The sequence below is a fragment of the Macaca fascicularis genome, chromosome 19, assembly GCF_037993035.2.
Source record: "Macaca fascicularis isolate 582-1 chromosome 19, T2T-MFA8v1.1".
NCBI classification, from domain to species: domain Eukaryota; kingdom Metazoa; phylum Chordata; class Mammalia; order Primates; family Cercopithecidae; genus Macaca; species Macaca fascicularis.
Window position 1 is genome coordinate 57,120,314 of NC_088393.1, and position 16,468 is coordinate 57,136,781.

The 16,468-nt window shown below is 55.2% G+C and overlaps 2 protein-coding genes across 4 annotated transcripts in view; one reads left to right on the top strand and one right to left on the bottom strand.

The window, feature by feature from the left end:
* PPFIA3 (PTPRF interacting protein alpha 3) overlaps positions 1–11,243 on the top strand; it is a 30,704-nt gene extending 19,461 nt beyond the window's left edge. Inside the window, exons 19-30 of one of the 2 annotated variants that reach the window (XM_005589858.3) lie at positions 784–877; positions 1,596–1,677; positions 2,390–2,590; positions 6,162–6,224; positions 6,385–6,411; positions 8,308–8,483; positions 8,889–8,986; positions 9,215–9,390; positions 9,479–9,547; positions 9,776–9,947; positions 10,298–10,369; positions 10,454–11,243. In XM_005589858.3, the coding sequence (XP_005589915.1) occupies positions 784–877; positions 1,596–1,677; positions 2,390–2,590; positions 6,162–6,224; positions 6,385–6,411; positions 8,308–8,483; positions 8,889–8,986; positions 9,215–9,390; positions 9,479–9,547; positions 9,776–9,947; positions 10,298–10,356 (1,217 nt within the window). In that variant the 3' untranslated portion in view covers positions 10,357–10,369; positions 10,454–11,243. The remainder of the gene's footprint in view (positions 1–783; positions 878–1,595; positions 1,678–2,389; positions 2,591–6,161; positions 6,225–6,384; positions 6,412–8,307; positions 8,484–8,888; positions 8,987–9,214; positions 9,391–9,478; positions 9,548–9,775; positions 9,948–10,297; positions 10,370–10,453) is intronic. The other variant, XM_015441489.3, reaches the window with a different exon arrangement.
* Positions 11,244–11,407: 164 nt separating this feature from the next.
* On the bottom strand, positions 11,408–15,900 carry HRC (histidine rich calcium binding protein). Of its 2 annotated transcripts, XM_005589859.4 has the most exons (6): positions 13,597–15,900; positions 13,451–13,521; positions 12,541–12,609; positions 12,236–12,290; positions 11,729–11,765; positions 11,408–11,542 (listed from the first exon to the last, which is right to left on the bottom strand). In XM_005589859.4, exons 1-6 carry the CDS (start codon positions 15,734–15,736, stop codon positions 11,506–11,508), a joined length of 2,409 nt encoding a protein of 802 aa, XP_005589916.3. In that variant the 5' UTR covers positions 15,737–15,900; the 3' UTR covers positions 11,408–11,505. The 2 variants fall into 2 exon arrangements, with proteins under 2 accessions (XP_005589916.3, XP_045236170.2); XM_045380235.2 differs by lacking the exon at positions 12,541–12,609.
* Between the last annotated feature and the right edge of the window lie 568 nt (positions 15,901–16,468).

Here is a 16,468-nt window from a genome sequence, read left to right on the forward strand (position 1 = left end):
TACAGACTCATTTACTTTTTTTTTTTTTTTTTTTTTGAGACGGAGTCTCTCTTCATCGCTCAGGCCGGAGTATAGTGGCGCAATCTCGTCTCACTGCAAGTTCTGCCTCCCGTGTTCATGCCATTCTCCTGCCTCAGCCTCCCGAGTAGCTGGGACTACAGGCGCCTGCCACCACGCCCGGCTAGATTTTTGTATTTTTAGTAGAGATGGGGTTTCACCATGTTAGCCAGGATGGTCTTGATCTCCCGACCTAGTGATCCACCCGCCTCAGCCTCCCAAAGCACTGGGATTACAGGTGTGAGCCACCGCACCTGGTCACCTATTTTTTAAACAGAGGAAGAGGGTGGGGCATCCTCAAGGCAGGGCACCTTCCTGTGGTGTGCTGGAGCCTGCTCTCACTGGCTCAGGAGATCCGCTATTTCAGGAATTGGCTGATATCACACTGGTAGCTTGAAATTGGCCATGGTGGGATTATTTACACCACGGAAATGGACAAATGCTACAAATCAGGGATTCCCTTCTGCCTTCCCAAGGAGCCAGTTGTTAGGCATTTACCAGCACACCACTGCCACCTTACCAAGGACAGCCCAGTGCATCCAGCCATATTTTGGGGATGACTCCGATTCATGGGCGCTTGTCTGGCTTTATCACTTCCTCGATGTGGCCTCACTCACTACTCCCTCAGGGCCTCTGCCTTTCCTGCATTTTCCTCATCACCTCCAGCATGAAAGATTCTGCCTCTCCCTTGAGATTTTCCAAATTTCAACCCCTCCCTGCCCCCAGCTGGAACACCCTCAGATGAGACACTGGCCACTGACCCTCTGGGACTAGCCAAGCTGACAGGCCCAGGAGACAAGGACCGAAGGAACAAGAGGAAGTGAGTGTGTGTGTGTGAATGTGTGAGTGTGAGAGTGTGTGTGAGTGTGGTGTAAGTGACGACTGTGTGTGTGTGGTATGTGTGTTAGTGAGAGTATGTGTGTGAGTGTATGAGTGTGTGTATGAGAGTGTGAGTGTGAGTATGAGAGTGTGTGAGTGTGGTGTGAGTGACGACAGTGTGTGTGTGGTGTGTGTGTTAGAGTGTGTGTGAGTGTGAGTGTGTGATTGTGCGTGAGTGTGCACGAGTGTGTCCCCGCGTGTGAGAGTGTGAGTGTATGTGTGTGTATGAGTGTGTGTGTGATTGTGCGTGTGTGTGAGTGTGCATGAGTGTGTGCCCGCGAGTGTGAGAGTGTGTGTGTGAGAGAGTGTGGGTGTGCAGCAGTGATGGTGAACAGAAATGAGAATTCAATGCTGGGAGGGGGTGTCCGTGACCCTGAACTTGCTTTCCTGGAAACCCAGGAGCTCCCAGAGTTTTTATTTTTTCTTTCTTAATTTTTGTGTTTTTTTAATTTATATTTTTTGTTTTTCTTTTTTCTCTCTTTTGATAGGGGTTGGGGGGAGAGGATTTAGATTCACATGTATTTTTTGACCTTCTGTCGTGTTTTATACATTCATAAAAGGTGCGTGAGTGTGTGTGTGTGTGTGGTGATGGGGACCATCCACAGAGCAGGGGGTCTCCACCCCTGACAGCTTCTATCCTGGCCCCTTCACCCCTGCAGGCATGAACTCCTGGAGGAGGCCTGCCGCCAGGGCCTGCCTTTTGCTGCCTGGGACGGGCCCACCGTGGTGTCCTGGCTGGAGGTACTGGGGCCCAGAAATGCCCTGACTGTTGGTCCTCAACCCCTGTGACAGCCCTACTGGTAGGGGCTGCCTGGTCCTCCTGGCGCCACCCTGCTTCTAGCCCAGAGGTGGGGGTGGCCATGGGCCGGGCAGGTGAGGACCCAGGAGGGCCCAGCCTTCCCCTTCATCTAAACAGCTTCTTTCTCCTTCTTCTTCCCCTTCCGCCCCTGCCGCTCTGGCCTTGCCCACCTGGGTCATGGTCTCTTGTCGTTCTCTCTACTCTCTCTTTCTGGATTCTCTGTCTCTATTTTTCGGCACGATTACCATCTCTGACCATGCTTTTGTCATCCCCCATATTTCTCATGTCTCCGATCGCCCTGCCGATGTCTCCCTGTCTCTCACTTCCTGTTTCTCCCCACCCTCTTTCTTTTCTTTTCTTTCCTTCTTTTTCTTTCTTCTTTCTTTCTTTCTCTTTCTTTTTCTTTTCTTTCTCTTTCTTTCTTTTTTTTGTCTTTTCTCTCTCTTTTCCCCCGCCGCCCCGCCATTTGTCTCCTTGGACTCTTCCTCATCTCGTCCACGTCTCTTTTCCTTGTCCTATTTCTTCTCCCTGCGAACTTTCCCACGTCACTGTTTCACCCCCCACCCCCGCTTGCCTGTCCCCACCTCCCTGTCCCCCCATCTCTCCGGTCTTCTCCTCCTCTGTCCCCTCTGTCCATCTGTCCTTCCGCTGCAGCTGTGGGTAGGCATGCCTGCCTGGTACGTGGCCGCCTGCCGGGCCAATGTCAAGAGCGGTGCCATCATGGCCAACCTGTCAGACACAGAGATCCAGCGCGAGATCGGCATCAGCAACCCGCTGCACAGACTTAAGCTTCGCCTCGCCATCCAGGAGATGGTCTCGCTCACCTCGCCCTCGGCCCCCGCCTCCTCTCGCACTGTGAGTGTCCGGCGGCCAATTCCAGCCGTTGCTTCCTCAGGGCCCCGCCTCTTGCCCTCAGTCTAGCCAATCCTGGGATTGCTCACCCCTCTGTCCCACGACCCTGCTTCTCATTGGCTCTCACCCCCTCAGCCTCCCCTCTGCTCCCTACTTGGCCTGTGGTCCATGTGGTACTCCAGGAGGGGCCCAGGCCACCTCCTTCCCTGACTCTCTCCCTCTCCTCAGCATTTGCTGTCCCACTCAAATGTCACCACCTCCAAGAAGCTTTCCTTGTCAGCTAAACTAGTTTCCCCCATCATTCCAGCATATCAGCACCTTCTAATTTTCCCCATAGCATTTATTGCCTTCTAATTATTTTATCTTTTCATTCCAACTTTTTTTTTTTTTTTTTTTTTTTTTTGAGACAAAGTTTTGCTCTTGTTGTCCAGGCTGGAGTGCAATGGCGCGATCTTGGCTCACTGCAATCCCCCACTCCCGGGTTCAAGCCATTCTCCTGTCTCAGCCTCCTGAGTAGCTGAGATTACAGGTGCCTGCCACCATGCCCGGATAATTTTTGTATTTTTAGTAGAGACAGGGTTTTGGTATGTTGGCCAGGCTGCTCTTGAACTCCCGACCTCAGGTGATCCGCCCGCCTCGGCTTCCCAAAGTACTGAGATTACAGGCGTGAGCCCCCGCGCCCAGCCCTCGTTTCAACTTTTTATTACGAGAAATTTCAAACATACAGGATATCATGTGTACCCAGTTCAGCAATTCTCAACCTTTTGCTGTACTTGCTCTGTTGTGTGTGTGGGGTGGCGGGAGGGGGGAGTACAAGTTGAATATCCCTTACCTGAAATACCTGGGACCAGAAGGGTTTAGAATTTCTGATTTTAAAAAGTTTTTTTTTTTAATATTTGCATAGAAATGAAATATCTTGGGGATGAGAGCCAAGCCTAAACATGAAATTCATTTATGTTTCATATGCATCTCATACACATGCCTACAAAGAATTTTATACAATATTTTAAATAACTTCGTGCATGAAACAAAGTATTGACTGCATTTTGATTGTAATCTGTCACATGAGGTCAGATGGGGGATTTTCCTCTTGTGGCTTCATGTCAGCACTTAAGAAGTTTAGGGCCAAGTGCTGTGGCTCACACCTGTAATTCCAGCATTTTGGGAGGACTTGGGCGGCTGATCTCTTGAGCCCGGGAGTTCGAAACCAGCCTGGGCAACATGGCGAAACCCCGTCTCTACTAAAAATACAAAAATTAGTCGGGTGTGGTGGCGCATACCTGTAGTCCCAGCTACTCAGGAGGCTGAGGTGGGAGGATCCTATGAGCCCAGGAGATGGAGGATGCGGTGGGCTGTGATTGTCCCACTGTACTGCAGCCTGGGTGACAGAGAGAGACTGCATCCAAAAAAAAAAAAAATGTTTAGAATTTTGGAGCATTTTGGATTTTTAGATTTTCAGGTTGGGGATGCTCAGAGACCAGTATTTGTTTTTGTTTTTTTTTTTGAGACGGAGTCTCACTCTGTCGCCCAGGCTGGAGTGCAGTGGCCAGATCTCAGCTCACTACAAGCTCCGCCTCCCGGGTTTACGCCATTCTCCTGCCTCAGCCTCCCGAGTAGCTGGGACTACAGGCGCCCGCCACCTCGCCCGGCTGGTTTTTTGTACTTTTTAGTAGAGACGGGGTTTCACCAGGTTAGCCAGGATGGTCTCGATCTCCTGACCTCGTGATCCGCCCGTCTCGGCCTCCCAAAGTGCTGGGATTACAGGCTTGAGCCACCGCGCCCGGCCAGAGACCTGTATTTGAATGTCATTTGAGGACATCATAACAGCTTAGCCTCCAAAATTACTTTAGTGGGTCTTTTTCTCTTTTTGAGATGGAGTCTCGCTCTGCTGCCCAGGTTGGAGTGCAGTCGCGTGATCTCGGCTCACTGCAAGCTCCACCTCCTGGGTTCACGCCATTCTCCTGCCTCAACCTCCAGAGTAGCTGGAACTACAGGCGCCCGTCCTACGCCCGGCTAATTTTTGGTATTTTTTTAGTAGAGACGGGGTTTCACCATGTTAGCCAGGATGGTCTCGATTTCCTGATCTCGTGATCTGCCCGCCTCGGCCTCCCAAAGTGCTGGGATTACAGGCGTGAGCCACTGCGCCCGGCCTAGTGGGTCTTTTTCTTCCTTGTAAACACCACATCCTTTATCATACCTAAGGGCATTCACATTGTTGTTAATTTCTTTTTCTTTTCCTTTTTTTTTTTTTTTTTTTGTTTGAGACGGAGTCTCACTCTGTTGCCCAGGCTGTAGTGCGGTGGTGAGATCTCAGCTCACTGCAACCTCCACCTCCCTGGTTCAAGCGATTCTCCTGCCTCAGCTTCCTGAGTAGCTGAGATTAAAGGCACAGGCCACTATGCCCAGCAAATTTTTGTATTTTTAGTAGAGATGGGGTTTCACCAGTGTTGACCAGGCTGGTCTTGAACTCCTGACCTCAGGTGATCCACCTGCCTCTGCCTCCCAAAGTGCCAGGATTACCGGCCTGGGCAACATGGCAAAACCCCATCTCTCATCCTAATTTTTGTATTTTTAGTAGAGACGGGGTTTCTCCATGTTGGCCAGGCTAATCTCAAACTCCAAAAGTGATGTGCCCCGCCTCAGCCTCCCAAAGTGCTGGGACTACAGGCGTGAGCCACCGCAACTGGCTACAGTTGTTAATTTCATTGACTATTCAATCTGTATTCAAATTTCCCCAACATACTTAAAATATGTTGATTATTTCTCCCCCAGTTCGACGAAAAGGGTCTGTTGTGTCCCTTGCCATATCCCACACCCTAGGACGGTGACTGGTGCCTGACAATCACCAGGAGATACATAAATGTTTTTATCCTTGTATGGATTCCTAACTTGTGGGGTTGTTGGGAGCAGAAGATCAATAAATGTGAAACCCCCCACACCCCCTAAACATTTGCCCCATGGCTGTGTCTGCTCCCCACTTTTTTTTTTTCTGGAGATGGAGTCTCGCTCTGTCGCCCAGGCTGGAGTGCAGTGGCGCAATCTCGGCTCACTGCAAGCTCCGCCTCCCGGGTTCACGCCATTCTCCTGCCTCAGCCTCCTGAGTAGCTGGGACTACAGGCGCCCGCCACCGTGCCCGGCTAATTTTTTGTATTTTTAGTAGAGACGGGGTTTCACCGTGGTCTCGATCTCCTGACCTTGTGATCCGCCCGCCTCGGCCTCCCAAAGTGCTGGGATTACAGGCGTGAGCCACCGTGCCCGGCTGCCCCCCACTTTTGAATCTTCATTCTGTACCTCTGTGTGAGGTCAGCGAGGTGACGTCATTTGCACGGGGCCACACAGCAAAATGCATGGCAGGGTCGCAATTCCAACCTGAATTTGTTCAACTCCAAAGTCACATTGCCCGGTACATGGCAGGTGCCCGATAACAAGGATCATTCCTTTTCTCTGTTACTGCTTGTCCCAGAAAGCAGGAGGGACATAAACATATGGCCCAGGGCCTTCAGGAGGACACCTTCCTTCCTCTCCCCCACGGGAAGCCCTCTCCCACCATCCATTAATACTCCCTGCCCCTCAGTCCACAGGAAACGTGTGGATGACACACGAGGAGATGGAGTCCCTTACAGCCACGACCAAGCCCGTGAGTGCCCCCTGCCGGCCGCCTGGGGGGTGGCACTAACCCTCTTTGGGGGTGGGGGCAGGGACCGAGTCTGTGGCCAGCCGTAAGTCCGCTCCTTGCGTCCTCCTCTGCCTGCCCCTTAACTCACCCCTTCTCTCCCCTCTTCCTACTAACGGGTCAGGAGACCAAGGAGATCAGCTGGGAGCAGGTAGGGGACGCGGGGCGGGGCGTGAGCGCATGAACAGGCTGTGCACGACGCATGGATGCTCCTCCTCCGAGCCCTGCCCCTGTCCTCACCAGAACATGCCATCATCCCCATGGGGGGGCGCTGTGCCAAGCTTGGCTCTGGACTGTTCCATTATGGCTTGGTGGTGGGGAGGGTAGAGGGGATGCGATGTGGAAGCCCAGACTGTTGCATAGTCAGCCTTATGCATGGACCATTTCATCATCGTGGATTGTGGGGGCTCTAAGGGGCTTCAATTCTGTAGCTTAGGAGAGACGCTGAGCAGCCGGTGTCCCTATAGTGGAGGGGGCCGGGCCTACAATGGATTGCTCAGTGTACCAGGGCCAAAGAGGAAGCATTGGCTGTGGTGGCGGTGAGGTAGCCAGGCTGAATAAGAAACTGGGGAGGAAGAGCTACACTTTGTTCTCAAGAAACAAGAGGCGGCCAGGCGCAGTGGTTCACGCCTGTAATCACAGCACTTTTGGAGGCTGAGGTGGGCAGATCACCTGAGGTCAGGAGTTTGAGACCAGCCTGGCCAACATGGTGAAACCCTGTGTCTACTAAAAATACAAAAATTAGCCGGGCACAGTGGCTAGCGCCTGTAATCCCAGCTACTTGGGAGGCTGAGGCAGGAGAATCGCTTGAACCCAGGAGGTGGAGGTTGCAGTGAGCCGAGATTGCACCACTGCACTCCAGCATGGGTGACAGAGTGAGACTCCATCTCATAAAAACCAAACAAATAAACAAACAAAAAAATCAAGAGGTATGAGCTGACTGTTCACGGAGGAATTATGTTTGACTGTGGTCATAGATCACATATTTCCAGCCAGGGGGAGGTGTGGATTTTGTGCTGATGCTGAAAGGAGTGAGGGACTTGGGGCTCATCTGGAATATTGTCCTGGGCCAGATATAACATTAGACAAGTATTTTCAGGACATTGCAAGAGTGATGGCCCTTTCTTAGTGGGAGAGCTGCCTTGAAAGAATCCATTGTCCTGACTTGGGGGTGTGGTGACGTTGGACTGCAGTGAGACAGAGTTAAAGCAGTGCTTCCCCAAATTTAATGGGTAGTGGGGTGGCACGCACCTGTAGTCCCAGCTACTTGGAATACTGAGGCAGGAGGATCGCTTGAGCCCAAGAAGCCAAGGTCAACCTGGGCAACATAGTAAGACCCTGTCTCTAAAAAATAAACAAATATGGCTGGGCGCAGTGGCTCATGCCTGTAATCCCAGCACTTTGGGAGGCTGAGGTGGGCGGATCTCTTGAGGTCAGGAGTTCGAGACTAGCCTGGCCAACATGGTGAAACCCCGTTTATACTAAAAAATACAAAAATCAGCCGGGTGTGGTGGCGTGTACCTGTAATCCCAGCTACTCGAAGTTTGAGGCAAGAGAATTGCTTGAACCTGGGACGGGGAGGTTGCAGTGACACGAGCTCATGCCTCTGCACTCCAGTGTGGGTGACATAGCAGACTCTGTCAGAAAGAGAAAGATAAATAAAATAAAATAAAATTAAAAGAAGAAAGAAAGAAATTAAAAAATAAATATAATGTATATTTCAAATCACCCGAGGGTCTTGTGAAAATGCAGATACCGACTTCAGTAGGCCTGGCATAAGGTCTGAGATTCTGCAATTCCAGGAAGTCCACAGGTGATGGTGATGCTCTAGGTCTCAGGACCACTGTTTGAGTAGCCAAGAGTATATGTAGTCATGAAGAACTAGGAGACAGCTCTGGATTGGTCCATTATCCTGAGCAGAGATTGGTCATTGTGCTACTATGGGGTGGGAAAAACCTTGGATTGGGAGGTTGGACTGTACCCCTCTCATGCACAGTGGGAAGGGGCCAGAGGGCCTGATTCCTCCCTCACCTGCCCATGGCCCCAGATCCTGGCATATGGCGACATGAACCACGAGTGGGTGGGGAACGACTGGCTGCCCAGCCTGGGGCTGCCCCAATACCGCAGCTACTTCATGGAGTCGCTGGTGGATGCCCGAATGTTAGATCACCTTAACAAGAAGGAGCTCCGGGGCCAACTCAAGATGGTGGACAGCTTTCACAGGTGGGGGCTGCCTGGCCAATGGGTACAGTCCAAAGGGAAGCCCCACCCCAGAGTCTTTGGCCAATGGGATTGGCCATGGGAGATTCCTAGGCTTATCTTGGCCTTTTTAGCCTGAGTTCTCAGGAAATCCTCACTCTGTGCCCCTTTCACCAATGAGATGGTCCACAGGAAAAGTTCAGATCCTGAGATGGCTTGACTAGTTAACCCTGTATCCCCTCCAGGCTGGCCAATAGGAAGTGCCTATTGTTGAAAATGCCTCACCTCCTGAGGGGGTCAACAGTCAATAGAACAGATCAGCTCCCCACCCTTTCCAAGAAGAGCACAGCCAGTGGGGAGGGACCCGTAGGAGCAGCAGCCAGGGGGACTGGAAGGCTCATCCGTGACTCCACTTCTCCTGCTGCTCAGGGTGAGTCTACATTATGGGATTATGTGCCTGAAACGGCTCAACTATGACCGGAAGGACCTGGAGCGGAGGCGGGAAGAAAGTCAGACCCAGATCCGAGGTAAGTCGAGTGTAAGGGCCCCTTTGGGAGCCAGGTGGAGGGTGTAAAGCTGGATGGGGAGGAGAGGGGGTGGGGAGAGGCCCGAGAAGAAGATTGGCACCATAACCGAGGGGTGGGGCCAGCGTGGGGGGCATGGCCCGAAGAGAGGAAATGGAGGTGTAGGTATGGGCTAAACTGAACTCTCCAGGCCACGGGAGGGGCATGGCTGAGGGTCCTTTCCGTCCCCAGACGTGATGGTGTGGTCCAATGAGCGGGTCATGGGTTGGGTGTCCGGGCTGGGCCTGAAAGAATTTGCCACGAACCTCACGGAGAGCGGGGTACACGGGGCACTGCTCGCCCTGGACGAGACCTTCGACTACTCCGACCTGGCCTTGCTCCTGCAGATCCCCACGCAGAATGCACAGGTGAGCTGCCGCTGGGCCCGGAGCATGCTGGGCGTCCCCACCTCGCAGACTGCACGCTCCAACCGCCCCCTCCACCTCCTCTTTCCAGGCCCGGCAGCTCCTGGAGAAGGAATTCAGCAACCTTATCTCCTTAGGCACAGACAGGCGGCTGGACGAGGTGAGCGCGGCAGCAGCTCAGAGGGCTCTGCTCCCAGCGGCTCCTCGAGAGGCGGCGCTGAGAGGGCGGGGCCTGACTTTAATTATTAAAGAGTTACGGTTGGAGGCGGGGCCAGGAGAGGGGCGGGGTTAAGGGCGAGGTGATCCCCGGAGAGGGGTGGAGTCAAAGGAAGGGGCGGAGTCAGGCGAGGCCCGAGTCCCTCACCGGCTGCCCGGCTCCTATACCTAGGACAGCGCCAAGTCTTTCAGCCGCTCCCCATCCTGGCGGAAGATGTTCCGGGAGAAGGACCTCCGAGGCGTAACTCCCGACTCAGCTGAGATGTTGCCCCCCAACTTTCGTTCGGCTGCAGCGGGAGCCCTGGGCTCTCCGGGGCTCCCTCTCCGCAAGCTGCAGCCAGAAGGTGGGGGGCTCCCAAATGCGACATCCCCTCCTCGCTTCCCTTGGGTTGGACATGGACCACCTCAGTAGTCCAGGTTCTGGAATGGCCTAGTCCTTTCTCGCCCACCCCTGAAGAATGGACTGCTCCAACGTTCCGCACTCCCCCCTCAGGATGAAATGGATAAATCCCACTCCCCCTTCCCAATGCGGGAGTGAACTCGCCCAATGCGAGTTTGAGTCGGAAGGGAGGGAAACCCATGTGGAGCCCGGCGATCGTTGTGACATCGGGAAGGGAAGTCCAAAGGGAGGAATCCTGGACAGGAACAGGGAGGAGGGTGCTCCAGGCTGAACCGCTGCTCGCTCTCCCTCCAGGCCAGACTTCTGGGAGTTCCCGGGCAGACGGCGTTTCGGTCCGGACTTATTCCTGCTAGTGCAGGCCTCCAGGTGAGGACCGTACTGGGCGACCTTGGGGGTGCGGGGCGGCACGGTGGATATTCACTGCTCCACGCGCTGCCCGGCGTCATGCAGGTGACCTCACTCGGACGGAAGAATCTTCCCGAGGCTGGGCTGTTCCCTCTCCTGCCTGGACTGTGGCCTCGCCGGGGAGAGCGGGCGGGGGAACTCGCGCCTAGGACTGGACCATCTGTACAGACCAGCGGGAGTGCGCGCGCCCGCCTCGCACAGGGCCGGGGCCTGGACCAAACCACATGAACTGGACTGAGAGGGGGAAGAAGCGGGCAGGAAGAAATCCCGCCCCAAACGTCCGCCTTCCTTTTCTCTACTTTGTAATTTATTGATCAGTTTCTGTTGGGAGACGGGTGTCCTTTACCCGCGGGAAGGGGGCGGGGCTTCCCTTCCGGGCCGCATGCGGGGAGAGGCTGCCCCTCCCCTTTTTCCTGCCCAGTTGCGGGGCCCAAGTCTTCCTTCTTCGTCCGAAAGGAGGGGAGGGGAGACTCGCTGCTACAAGCCTCGCCCCCTGTGCCACTCAGCTCCGCCCCGCCGCGTCCGGTCGCCGGTCCCCCGGGTCATCTGCGGGCGGGGTCCCCTCTCCCTCCCCCGTGTCTCGTGTCCCCGGGGCCTCACCGCCCCCCGTGCTGTGGCCGTGTCCGTGCCCCGGGGGTAGGGGGCGCAGAATGGCGCTCCCCCTTCCCCTCTGGCTCCGGGGTTTGCATGGGAGAATCCTCTTTCCACGATGCCGCTGGGCGACGTGGCGTGGGGGCAGGGGGGCAGTGGGGGAGCCCTCGCCCCCAACTCTCGGTCGGCCTCCCCGCCCCAGGCGTCACTCAGTGATCACGGGTAAAGAGAACTGTTTCAAAAAGCTCCTTTGTTGACTTTTTTTTTTTGGTAGGGGGGCGTGTTCAACCAACCTCCTGGAGCCAGGAGTCCAGGCCCCTCATCCCTCAAGTCTAGGTCCAGGTCCCTAGAGCCTACGCGCATTCCCTGATGCCCTGAGATTCCCAGACCCCACGTCTGACAATGAGGTTTCGGGGAGCACGTTTATTCAGAGAAATAAATATGGCTCATGGAAAGGGGTTGGAAGGCAAGGGGAGGTACACCTGTGTCGCAGTCGAGCGGCTGGGTCAGGGTTCCGGCGTTTCCAGCATGTCCGCCAGGGCTCTGGAGAGGAGGACGCCAGAAGTTAAACAGCTGGTGTTCAAAGCTCACCCCAGGACGCTTAGAGATCATTAATCTGCCCATTTCATGGACGAGGAAATGGAGTCCCAGAGTCATCCGATAACTCATAGCGAGACAACCACTTCTCTAAACGGGGTTTCACACACTCTCCTCCCCCAATACACTTACTGATATAGGGAGGAGGAGAAATAGTCCACGTAGCTTCCTGTGGGAGAGCAGAGAAAAGAGGCTTGAGGGGTACTGCACGAGCAAAATTAGGTGGTTACTCAGTATAGCGTGCGAGATTAGTGCTACCGCCACCTCCTTTTCCCTAATTCCCTAATTCCTTCTTCAAACTGAATCCCTTCTACTGGACCCTTTTTCGTTCTGGGTGATTCCGTTCTCCAGCAGCCCCGCCCCTTCGATTCCTACTTGAGTTGACCTCGCCAATTAGGCTCTAGGCCTGCACCTCAGCCCTCCACTCATTTCTGTCCCTTGACTTCAGCAACTCCACCTGGTGTTCCTCGAGCCAGGTCCCGGCCCACGTGCTCACAGCCTTGGCCACGCCTCCTCTCTTAACCCCGCCCCACCAGCCTCCCGGGCCGGTCCCTCAGGTTTGGCTCCGCCCCCACCAGGATTCACCACGCTGGGCCTGACACCTTCCTCAGGTTTTTCCAGGGCCCCGCCGATGCTCACCTGGAGTGCAGACCGTTTCGCAGACCAGCGGGCAGAGATAGCAGAACTGACAGTGCTGGGGGTGGGGACGGGGAGAGAGAGTGAGCGTGGGGCGTGGCCGGGGGGGGAGTTAGGATGGGGCCAGGACCAGACCCGGACCAGAGGCTAGGTCTAGGTTAAGGCTGGAGTCAGGATTGCTTGTGGAGTCAAGGTTGCATCGGGGTAAGGGGTTGGGTCAGAGGCCAGGATTTAGGGGTGGGGGTCCTCAGAGGGTCCCGGTGCATCCTAAGGCCCAGTGGAGCCTTGAGTGTGAGGTGAGGTCTCACCTGGCACTGGTCGCAGTGCTCACCCATGTTCTCCTCATCACAGTGACAGTTCTCACATTCAGTGCATCGCTGGGGACCAGGGGAGCCTGGTTAGACGGAAACTCTAACCCCACTTGGGAGACACCTGCCCCTGGTCCACCCCTGCACCCTGGACGCTTCCCCAGACTCTACCCTCTTTATCTCTAACACTGAGCTCTGTATCTGCCCCCGCAAATCAGCCTCTCTCCCCTCCCCTGCCCCTGGTTTGTTTCCTTTCTTCCTTCCTTCCTTCCTTTCCTTTTTTTTTTTTTTTTTTGAGAGGGAGTCTCTCTCTGTTGCCCAGGCTGTAGTGCAGTGGCACAACCTCGGCTCACTGCAACCTCTGTCTCCCGGGTTCAAGCAATTCTCCTGCCTCAGCCTCCTGAGTAGCTGGGATTACAGGTGCATGCAACTACGTCCGGCTAATTTTTTGTATTTTTTAGTAGAGATGGGGTTTCACCGTGTTAGCCCGGATGGTCTCGATCTCCTGACCCCGTGTTCCACCTGCCCTGGCCTCCCAAAGTTCTGGGATTACAGGGGTGAGCCACCATGCCCGGCCCTGCCCTGGTTTTCTATCTCATGGCGACCCCATGTCCCCCACTCAGGGTGGGCTCAGGTGCTCTCTCTACCCCCTTTCTCCCTATTCTCCCCCTAGACTATCAGCCCCTGTGCCGTCCCTCCTTTCCCCAACTCTCTTTGCCACAGACCCCTGTCTCTGTCCCCACACCCCAGCCTTCAGTCTGTCCTCACCTCACATGCCTACATAAGGATCTCTTCATTCAGAACTGACCCTGGCCTGACCTTGCTCTGAGCCCTCCCACAGCACCACCCCAGGGCCCCTGGGACAGATTCTGGGGACACCTTGGTGGGTGGATCTGGGCTGGGGACATACATTGCAGAAGGAGCAGTAGCCACACAGGGACCCTGGCTGGTAGTTCCCGTACTCCTGAGCGTCCTGTGGACCTGCGGGGACAGAAGGGCAGCAGTGACCCAGGCTGACTTGGTTTCTCCACACCCACACCAGCCCAGGCCACTTACCTGTGTCCTCACCGCTTTCCTCCTCACTGGAGGCACCTCCAGCCTCCTCTCTCCCGTCCAGTGGGTTGGGGATGATGGTGAAGTGGGGCTCATCTTCCTCCAGCCCCTCCTCTTCCTCCTCGCTGTGGTCTCGACTCAGTGGGGCCCCAACTTCAGTCCTCTCTTCTCTCCTCTCCTCCTCTTCTTCCTCCTCCTCCTCCTTGTTTTCCTTTTCTTCCTCTTCCTGATTCAGGCTGAGGCCATGACCTTCCTCCTCATCCTCCTCATCTTCCTGGTCCGGGCTGCCATGGTGGGTGCCTTTCGCTCCCTGCTCTGAACTTTCATCATCTTCCTCATGGGAGCCGGGATCCTCTTCCTTCTCCTTTTCCTCCTCAGAATCATCCTCCCTCAAATGGCTTCTATCCTTGACCACTGTGTGTCCTGGGGGGTGATGACTCATCTCTTTGATGGACCCTCTTTGACCATGGCCAGTTTCTTCATCTTGGTGGCTTTGCCTGTGGTTGGGGACCTGGTGGGCAAGCTCAGCGGAGACCTCCTCATCTTCCTCCCTGGGGACTCTGTGGTGGTGATGGTGAGGGACGTCTGTTTTATACTCATCTTGGAAGTCCTCTTCCTCACTCTTGTGGCCTTGAGGTTGGTGGCTTGCAACACGGTGGCTGAACTGGACTGTGATCTCCTCTTCTTCCTCTTCCTCATCTACAAGGCCATGGTGGACACGTTGGGGACCCTGGTGCCAATGTTCAGTGGACACATCCTCATCTTCTTCCTCGTCTCTGTGGCCTTGGTGCCTGTGGTCAGGGACATGATTGTTGTGTTCACCTGAGACAGGCTCATCCTTTTCCTTTCTGTGGTCTTGGTGCCTGTGAGCCTGGTGTCCATACTCAGTGGAGACATCATCATCATCATCATCATCTTCTTCTTTGTGGCCTCGGTGTCTGTGGCTGGGGCCGTGATGGTGGTGTTCATCTGAGACATCTTCATCCTCTTCACTCCCGTGGCCTCGGTGCCTGTGAGCCTGGTGTCCATACTCATTGGAGACATCATCACCATCATCATCATCATCATCACCATCATCATCATCATCATCATCATCATCATCGTCATCTTCTTCGTGGCCTTGGTGCCTGTGGCTGGGGCCATGATGGTGGTGTCCATCTGAGACATCCCCATCCTCTTCACTCCCGTGGCCTCGGTGCCTGTGGGCCTGGTGTCCATACTCAGTGGTGACATCATCATCATCATCGTCATCTTCTTCGTGGCCTTGGTACCTGTGGCTTGGGCCATTATGATGGTGTCCATCTGAAACATCCTCATCCTCTTCACTCCCGTGGCCTCGGTGCCTGTGGGCCTGGTGCCTATACTCAGTGGAGACAACATCATCATCATCATCATCATCATCATCGTCATCTTCTTCGTGGCCTTGGTGCCTGTGGCTGGGGCCATGATGGTGGTGTCCATCTGAGACATCCTCATCCTCTTCACTCCTGTGGTCTCGGTGCCTGTAGGCCTGGTGCCTATACTCAGTGGAGACCTCCTCTTCCTCCTCCTCCTCCTCGTCCTCTTCTCCTTCATCATCTTCCCCATCATGGCCTCGGTGTCCATGCCTGAGGATATGATGGCGATGCTCACTGGACACAACTTCGTCCTCATCCTCGTCTTGATGGCTGTGGCTCCTGTGGCTGGGGAGGTGGTGCCTGTGCTCAGCTGAGTCTTCCGTGTCTTCACTCCCGTGGCCTCTGTGCCCACGGGCCTGCCCACCATGCTGTGCAAAGACCTCCTCACCTGAGACATCCTCGTCTCCAACCTCATGGTCTTGGGACCTGTGGCCTGGGAGTAGGTGCTCATATTCCTTGGGGACGTCTTCATCCTCCTTGTCACGGTCTGGGTGGCTCCAGAAATGATGTCCATTCTCTGTGGAAACATCCTTGTTCCCATCTGGATGGTTTCTCGGGCTGTGGAGGTGGTGGCCAAGCTCTGCCGATGCCTCCTGGGAGAGCCCGGTGACTCCGGCGTTGTTGTTCCAGTTGCTGAAGCCCAGCCCGGCCCCTCTCAGCTGCTGGGTCATGGCCGAGGGGAGGAGCAGGCTGGCCACCCCAGCCCAGAGGACAGCAGTGTGCAGCCATGGCCTACGGTGGCCCATGGGGACGGACAGGCAGCACTGACTCCAGCTGCCTCTGCGGCGAGGTGGACGAATGTTGGGGTCTTTGTCCCTTTGGGGTCAGTCTCTTTTTTTCTCTGTGTCTCTCCTTTGCTTTGTCCTTTCGGTCTCTGTCCACCTTCCTCTGGTCCTTGCTGCCTGGCTCTGGACACCCCTCTGAGGCTGTCCCCGGAGCCCCCTGACCCCCCTCTGGGGCCCTCCCTCCCCATTCCCCAGCCAATAGGGTCTTTCCCCTCCCCTCTCTCCGGCTAAATTTACTCTCAGCCCTGAGTTATTCTGGGTCAGTCCCCGCCTGCCGCCTCCTGCTCCTCCTCCTCCCAGCTGGGGAGGCGACCAGTGAGGGGTCTCTCCCTGGCCAGGAGATGGGGGCCAAGGGACTTGACTTTGACCTACCAACAAGCTCATGTTTGGCAGCTGCAAAGAAAAAGGCTAGACTTTTAGCAGGTTTTTGGGGGAGCCTGGGGCACCTGGGGGAGGCAGAAGAGACTTATCAGAGGGGAGAGGCCCCTCGCATGGAAGGACTGGGGGTTTGACTGTGGGGTGCTTCCAGCCGGAATGACACGCGCTGGTGAGAGAGTGATGCCAGTGTTGAGGCCCTGGAAGGGGGGGAAAGGAACATGGCCCCCAACACACGTGCCCATGACCTCCTGTCCCTGGAACTCAGATTTGGGGGCAGGAACTGGGCTAGGCCAGGGCTATAAATACAGCTGGGAG

Bases quoted from the DNA above. Each gene is read 5' to 3' on its own strand.
- HRC (XM_005589859.4), bottom strand. From the start codon at position 15,736: ATGGGCCACCGTAGGCCATGGCTGCACACTGCTGTCCTCTGGGCTGGG. The intron at 11,766-12,235 runs GTGAGCATCGGC...GCTCTCCCACAG, and splicing joins CGAAACGGTCTGCACTCCAG to GAAGCTACGTGGACTATTTC. The intron at 11,543-11,728 runs GTAAGTGTATTG...CCTCCTCTCCAG, and splicing joins TTCTCCTCCTCCCTATATCA to AGCCCTGGCGGACATGCTGG.